This window comes from Bison bison, unplaced genomic scaffold (assembly GCF_000754665.1).
Source record: "Bison bison bison isolate TAMUID 2011002044 unplaced genomic scaffold, Bison_UMD1.0 scf7180017864530, whole genome shotgun sequence".
Classification (NCBI taxonomy): Eukaryota; Metazoa; Chordata; class Mammalia; order Artiodactyla; family Bovidae; genus Bison; species Bison bison.
The window spans coordinates 2,340,768-2,349,230 of NW_011495080.1; the positions used below are offsets into that span (position 1 = coordinate 2,340,768).

General features: G+C 45.9%; 1 protein-coding gene across 1 annotated transcript in view; it reads left to right on the forward strand.

Moving 5' to 3' along the window:
• The window catches only part of LOC104982384 (solute carrier family 23 member 2-like), a gene marked incomplete at its 3' end in the record, with an annotated part of 70,690 nt that overhangs the window by 37,286 nt on the left and 24,941 nt on the right, over positions 1-8,463 (forward strand). Inside the window, exon 6 of the mRNA XM_010831749.1 lies at positions 435-594. Within this exon, the coding sequence (XP_010830051.1) occupies positions 435-594 (160 nt within the window). The remainder of the gene's footprint in view (positions 1-434; positions 595-8,463) is intronic.

Genomic DNA, 8,463 nt, shown 5'->3' on the forward strand with positions numbered 1-8,463 from the left:
GGAGAAGGCAATGGCACCTCACTCCAGTACACTTGCCTGGAAAATCCCATGGACAGAGGAGCCTGGTAGGCTGCAGTCCATGGGGTCGCAAAGAGTCAGACACAACTGAATGACTTCACTTTCACGTTTCCCTTTCATGCATTGGAGAAGGAAATGGCAACCCACTCCAGTGTCCTTGCCTGGAGAATCCCAGGGACTGGGGAGCCTGGTGAGCTGCCGTCTATGGGGTAGCACAGAGTTGGACACACCTGAAGCGACTTAGCAGCAGCAGCAGCAGCAGCAGCAGCAGGAGTTCCCTATAACTGAGAACTGCAGGACTCATATGTTGCCCTGAAACCAAGGGAGGACTTGGGATGAAAAGGCCTCTGCTGGGGCCAGTGATAGGCCAGTGTTAAAGGGGCTAATGGGTAACTGTCTCCTTTCCCTTCCTCCAGGCTGCCTATTCTCCAGGGAGGGACCTTTGCTTTCTTGGGACCCTCCCTGGCCATGCTGTCTCTTCCCACCTGGAAGTGCCCCGCGTGGACACTCAATGCCAGCCAGGTGAACACCAGCTCACCTGAATTCACTGAGGAATGGCAGAAGAGGATCCGAGAGGTATTGGGTTGAGGGGTGTGGTGTGAGGAATGGGGTGGTCCTCAAAAGGGGCTTTGGAGTTGACTCATTTTCTCAGCTCACTGCTAGGCAAGATTCCAAACTTTAAGACACTGGTCCTTGTTTAATTCAGTTGTGTCATTCAGGGAAAGAAACTGGTGGATTGAAGCAGGCTTTAAAGTTTGGCCATGCTCCAGGATAAGTTGAGCTGAGTGAGTGTTAGTTGCTCAGTCGTGTCCGATTCGTTGCAACCCCCCTGGACTGTAGCCCACCAGGCTCCTCTTTCCATGAATTCCCCAGGCAAGAATCCTGGAGTGGGTAACCATGCCTTCCTCCAGGGAGTCTTCCCAACCTAGGGATGGAATCCTGATCTCCTGCACTGCAGGCAGATTCTTTACACTCTGAGTCACCAGGAAGCCCGTGCTCCAGGTTGGCTTATCTAAATGATAGATTAGGAAGCCAGGACACAGGATTGTCAGCAGAAAGCCCAGCCACACCCTCAGGGACAGTAGGCCTCATAGCTTCCAGACTCTAACATCCTCACCTGGCTTCAGAGGTGAGGTGTCAAGCATGGCTCATGGGTGGAATAATATATGAGAGGGAAGGTCGCCTGAGATTTCTAGAAAGTCCAGTCATCTCCCTCCCAGACTGACCTTAAATATGTAAGCCTGGAGCGGCTCAAAGGCGCCCCTCCTCTGAAGCAGGGGCAGAGTTACACAAACACTATATGGTGTGGGGTTCTTCTTGTTGTTTCGTCGCACCGTCATGACTGACACTTTGTTACCCCATGGACTGCAGCACGCCAGGCCTCCCTATCCATCACCAACTCCCAGAGTTGACTCAAACTCATGTCCATTGAGTCAGTGATCCCATCCAACCATCTCATCCTCTGTCATCCCCTTCTCTTCCCGCCTTCAATCTTTCCGAACATCAAGGTCTTTTCAAATCAGTCAGTTCTTTGCATCAGGTGGCCATAGTATTGGAGTTTCAGCTTCAGCATCAGTCCTTCCAAAGAATATTCAGGGTTGATTTCCTTTAGGATGGACTGGTTGGATCTCCTTGCAGTCCAAGGGACTCTCAAGAGTCTTCTCCAACACCACAGTTCGAAGACATTAGTTCGTCAACTCTCAGCCTTCGTTATGGTCCAACTCTTACATTCATATATGACCACTGGAAAAACCATAGCTTTGACTAGATAGACCTATGTTGGCAAAGTAATGTCTCTGCTTTTTAATATGCTGTCTAGGTTGGTCATAGCTTTTCTTCCAAGGAGCAAGCAACTTTTAATTTCATGGCTGCAGTCACCATCTGCAGTTATTTGGGAACCCAAGAAAATAAAGTCTGTCACTGTTTCCATTGTCTCACTATCTATTTCCCATGAAGTGATGGGACCAGATGCCATGATCTTAGTTTTCTGAATGTTGAGTTTTAAGCCAGCTTTTTCACTCTCCTCTTTCACTTTCATCAAAAGGCTCTTTAGTTTCTCTTCACTTTCTACCGTAAGTGTGGTGTCATCTGCATATCTGAGGTTATTAATTTTCTCCCGGCAATCTTGATTCCATTTGTGCTTCATCCAACCTGGCATTTCACAACATGTACTCTTCATGTAAGTTAAATAAGCAGGGTGACAGTATACATCCTTGACGTACTCCTTTCCCAATTTGGAACCAGTCCGTTGTTCCGTGTCCGGTTCTAACAGTTGCTTCTTGACTTGCGTACAGGTTTCTCAGGAGGCAGGTAAGGTGGTCTGGTATTCCCATCCCTTGAAGAATTTTCCACAAAAGTTCTAGTGTAGTCAATGAAGCAGAAGTAGATGTTTTTCTGGAATTCCCTTGCTTTTTCTATGACCCATCTAATATTGGCAATATGATCTCTGGTTCCTATGCCTTTTCTAAATCCAGCTTGAACATCTGGAAGTTCATGGTTCATGCACTGCTGAAGCCTGACTTGAAGGATTTTGAGCATTACCTTGCTAGCATGTAAAATGAGTGTAATTGTAGGGTGGTTTGAACATTCTTTGGCATTGCCCTTCTTTGGGATTGAAATGAAAACTGACCTTTTCCAGTCCTTCTAGTACAAGGTAGTTTGCTCAGGCATTACTCTAGCCCTCACTTATTGTCTTAGTGTGCCTCCCCCAGGCTCACTAGGACTGGACCAAAGGCATTCCAAAATTCAGGGCTATGGACCTAGAGCAGAGTCTGTTAGTAGATATCCCTGGAGGTCTAGCTGACAAGCCTTAGTGAAGCCAGGGTCCATCCAGCATCCCACCCAGTCCGAGTTCAGCAGCCTCATGGCTGCAGTAAGGGTCACATCCTCAGAACGTGACAGACGAAGGAAGAGGGAATACAGAGGAGACACATTCCTAACAAGATTCCTATTCTTACCCAAGTGTGACCAATGAGAGGGAATAGAATTGACAAAACACTCCAATGGGGGGTGGGGCGGAGGGACAATGATGTAAGTCCTGATCTGACTCCAAAGGCCTGAGAACCAGGAGTGCTGATGTCTGGGGGCAGGAGAAGACAGATGTCCCAGCTCAAGCAGCAAGCGAAAATGTTCTTCCTCTGCCTTGTGGTTCTGCTGAGTCCCTCAAAGGATTGGATGGCACTCATTCACATTGGGTGGGCTTCCCTGGTGCCACTAATGGTAAAGAACCCGACTGCCAGTGCAGGAGACGTAAGAGACATGGGTCCAGTCCCTGGGTCAAGAAGATCCCCTGGAGAAGAGTACACCAGTATTCTTGCCTGGAATATAACCAGTACAAACCAGCTCCAATATTCTTGCCTGGAGAATCCCGTGAACAGAGGAGCCTGGCAGACTGCTGTCCATTGAGTCACTAAAAGTCTGACATGACTGAAGTGATTTAGCAGAGAGAGATGCTCATTTTGGGTAGGGCTATCTGCTTCATTCAGTTCACCAATCCAAACACTAATCTCTTCTGGAAACACCGCAGAAATAATGTTTTATCAGCTGTCTGGGCATCCCTCAGTCCAGTTGACATATAAAATTCACCATCAAATTGTCTATATGTTCCACTTTAGTAAACACTAGGAGAAGGCAATGGCACCCCACTCCAGTACTCTTGCCTGGAAAATCCCATGGACGGAGGAGCCTGATGTGCAAAGTCCATGGGGTCGCTAAGAGTCAGACACGACTGAGCGACTTCACTTTCACTTTTCACCTTCGTGTGTTGGAGAAGGAAATGGCAACCCACTCCAGTGTTCTTGCCTGGAGAATCCCAGGGACGGGGGAGCCATGTGGGCTGCCGTCTTGGGGTCGCAGAGAGTCAGACACGACTGAAGCGACTTAGCAGCAGCAGCAGCAGCAGCAGCAAATACATTTCTGAAATGGATGTTCCAGTTTACCCTCCTGCCAGCATCATATGTGAGTCCCAGTTACTCCACAATCTCACCAACATTTTCTAGCTTTTTCATGTTAGCCACTCTACTGAGTGCATTATGGTAAACTTGTATCATTCTTTTATGATGCTATTGAATGACATAGAATTAACTGTAATTGTCCTCATCTTATAGGACTATTTGAACACCTGGACTCATTTCTGTTCCTATGCTTGCCACATTAACAGGTGTGTTTGTGTGTGTGTGTATGTGTGTGTATGCTCAGTCATGTATGATTCTTTGTGACCCCATGGACTGTAGCCTGCCAGGCTCCTCTGTGCATGAAATGTTCCAGGCAAGAATACTGGAGTATGTTGCCATTTCCTAAACCAGCAGATCTTCCCAACCTAGAGATCAAACTCGAGTCTCTTGCATCTCCTTCATTGGCAGGCAGATTCTTTACTACTGCACCACCTGGGAAGCCCTTTAACCAGTGACTAGACATTACTTTGCCAACAAAGGTCCATCTAGTTAAGGCTATGGTTTTTCCTGTGGTCATGTATGAATGTGAGAGTTGGACCGTGTAGAAAGCTGAGTGCCGAAGAATTGATGCTTTTGAACTGTGGTGTTGGAGAAGACTCTTGAGAGTCCGTTGGACTGCAAGGAGGTCCAACCAGTCCATTCTGAAGGAGATTAGCTCTGGGATTTCTTTGGAAGGAATGATGCTAAAGCTGAAACTCCAGTACTTTGGCCACCTCATGCGAGGTTGACTCATTGGAAGAGTTGACTCATTGAAAGAGTTGACTCATTGGAAAAGACTCTGCTGCTGGGAGGGATTGGGGGCAGGAGGAGAAGGGGACGACAGAGGATGAGATGGCTGGATGGCATCACTGAGTCAATGGACGTGAGTCTGAGTGAACTCCGGAAGTTGGTGATGGACAGGGAGGCCTGACGTGCTGCGGTTCATTGGGTCGCACAGAGTCGGACACGACTGAGCGACTGAACTGAAAAGCGAGTTCAATATAATATAGATTTTGTTATTTATCATTATTTCTGTGACTTCCATTTCATCAAGTATCATGTAAATCACCTGTGAGCTCATAGTTAGTCTATGACCTGTCTATGACCTTTTAATCTAAAAGTTCAGACAACAGACCACGTCCTACATATGCCAGCATCACTGTAGGTACTGGCTACTTTCACAGTGTTCATTCCCTGTTGTCCATTCAGTACAGCCCAGTATACTTTGGGTCTAGCTTTATTAGATGTGCTTCAGTTTCATAGAATCAACTATGATGCCAGCACCCCTCACCCCAGATTGAAGATGTATCTAGAAGTATGACTAAGAAATCATTTTCTTATTCCCATTTAAACACAATGGGCAAAAGTAGCATTATTTGATGCAAGATTTGGTGACTCCAATTCTTTCTGCCACCATCTTTTTCTTTTTTCCCACCATGAGCCCTTCTCAACCCATTTTCTTGCTCCTAGAGGGGGTTTTGAGTTTTTCTCCCCTAACTTTTAATTAGTGGGCAGGAAAAATAACATTGTTAAACCTTCCTTTGTGTGTCCTTTCCCAAGGTACTTTCACATGATTTAATAAATATATTGTCACTGGATTCTTTCCACTGGGTAGGATGCATGTCTTCTTCTGAAAAATACCAGACTTTCCAATCCAGCCCATAAATACCATCAGAATACCAGGAAGTCAAATTAAATTGATTCTAGTATTCCATCTTAAGGAACACAACCAAAGCTCTAGTCCTGGGAAAATAAGATTTATTTACCCTCTGCTCCATCTGCTCCACTGGTGACTCGCTTTTGTGCCCCATTTTCAGCTTGATCTTGAGCTTACACTGTGTTACCCTGCAAAGCCTACCCTTCCTGCCTTTGTCACCCACATTTTATTGCTTCAAGCACATATTCTAATTTTGCAGTAATTTTACTGCTTTGGGGTGAAGTGTCATGAAATATGGAGAAGGCAATGGCACCCCACTCCAGTACTCTTGCCTGGAAAATCCCATGGACGGAGGAGCCTGGTAGGCTGCAATCCATGGGGTCGACAAGAGTCGGACACAACTGAACAACTTCACTTTCACTTTTCCCTTTCATGCATTGGAGAAGGAAATGGCAACCCACTCCAGTGTTCTTGCCTGGAGAATCCTAGGGACAGGGGAGCCTGGTGGGCTGTCATCTATGGCGTCGCACAGAGTCGGAAACGACTGAAGTGACTTAGCAGCAGCAGCAGTCATGAAGTATGAAAAGATCAATGGATATTGTATTTCTTGCTCCATCCCTGTCATGTTCATGCTGTGAACAGTGATCCTTGAGCTGTTTAATATATAAGTCGATCTTCATGGTGACTTCAGTCTGAGTTGCTAGTCTCTATATTGTAGCCTGGGCCAGGGCTTCAGTGATAGGATAAGCAAAGTTCAAATCAGAAACACTGTCCATACCAGGTTTTTCTTGTTGTTCAGTCAGTAAGTCATGTCTGACTCTGCGACCCCATGGACTGCAGCAGGCCAGGCTTCCCTGTCCTTCACTGTCTCCTGGAGTTTGCTGAAACTCATGTCCATTGAGTTGGTGATGCCATCCAACCATCTCATCCTCTGTCACCCCCTTTTCCTCCTGTCCTCATTTTTTTCCCAGCATCAGGATCTTTTCCAATGAGTCAGCTCTTCACATCAGGTGGCCAAAGTATTGGAGTTTCAGCTTCCAATGAATATTCAGAGTTGATTTCCTTTAGGATTGACTGGTTTGATCTCCTTGCTGTCCAAGGGACTCTCAAGAGTCTTCTCCAGCACCACAGTTCTCCAGAACCACCAGGTTTTTAAAGAGTGTTAAAAACCTTCCCTACTCTGTGGACTGTCCAGTTCAGGCAGCCTACCAGCTCTGTGATGGGCCATTTATCCTCATGTTCTCCCACCAGAGGCACCTGTGCCCATCACTGTCATCAATCAATCAATCATTGTCATCAATCTGGATCATCCTGGGAGACACAAACAATGTCAGATAGAGATGGAGATTGTGCAGTTTCTGAGCCCACGTGTGGGTGGCTTGTGACCCGAGGTGTCATCTCCTGGACCATAGTGACTACATTCAAAGTCATGCTTCCCTCCTCTTTTGTAAGACACGGGGACATCGATATGAACCACCAGTATTTGAGATTTGACTATTAAGTCCTGTCCCATAAAAGGTGAAATTTCAGTACAGCCTCTATGACCGACTTGCCAGACCAAAGTGCTAGTCCATTGGCTACAGCTTGAGAACCTAAAATTCTAAAGGGATGATTCTGGGTAATTTCATGTCCACTGCCACATCACACACATTGTTCATTGGCTGGACTTAGACTTGCCTTCCTTCTCCATCAAAGCCCTTCCACTGAAATGTTACACTCTTTCAGTCTCAGTCTTTCTCAGGTGGATGAGCAGCACCTTCAGCAAGACTCCAACTTGCTTTTTGAATTCAAAGACCCACATAGTGAGATCCAAATCTTGGTTGCTAGAGTTAGATTATCTTGTGAAGTAGTGCCCACCCAGGGAAGGCAGGACTGTCACTTATTCATGGATCCTATGAACTGCTCCTTGTGTAACCGTGTTTTCTTCTCCTGAATGTAACTATTTCCTTTTAATCAGCAAGTTCTGTTGATGAGACTTAGCATGCACGCACACCCCTTCCTTATTTGAATGTCTTTCTGACATCATTCAAGATATCACTGAGATTTCTGATCTTGGAGTTATTTGGTGCCAGTCAGTAGTGCTCTAATTCCAAACAGTGCCGAGTAGCAGACTAGTTAGGAATGGCCTTTCAGAAGGAGAGTGGCTGAGTAGCTCCTTTGGGCCACCTCTGCACCAAATGCCCCACTCAGAGCTGAAGCATCTGGCATCTGCCAGGGTCAGCCCTCTTTCGGCTTGGACTCAACCACCAACACTTCTGTTATCTCAGGAGTGCTGTGCTGGTTGGGATGCTGGTCTGAGACCAGTCTGAGCCATAACTTGTGAATTTCAGCCAGAACTTTCTGCTGTTCTTCCCTTTCAAAAACAGCCTTTCTGCACATGCCTGTGCTCTGATGTGCAGTCCAAGAGCACACCAGACGTGATGTACTTCAGTGATCTATCAAGTCCTTGTGCTTCCTTTCTTTTCTCAAGGTGGACTCAGAGTTAACAGGGGTTTTTAGTATTTAATAAACTTTTCCGTGTAGCTCTAGACCAAGACATACCTAAGGATTTCATTTGTCAAGCTGGTGGACCCTGGATTTTTGCCAGGTCAATTGGCTAACCTTCAAATGCCATTTGTCGAACCACTTTTTTCAAAGCAGGGTATATTTCTTCTTCAGTGCAACCTATTTGTATTATATCATCAATAGCATGAATCACAAAACACATGTGATTTGAGGTTTGGTTTTGTTTCTACTCTCCCCCAGGGAGGCAATACTTGGCTTTGGTAAATGCAAATTAAAACTAAGCAAATAATAAGAAGTGGAAATTTTAATTAACTATCAAGTTAAGAAAAAAAAAAAAAAAAGAGGGATTTT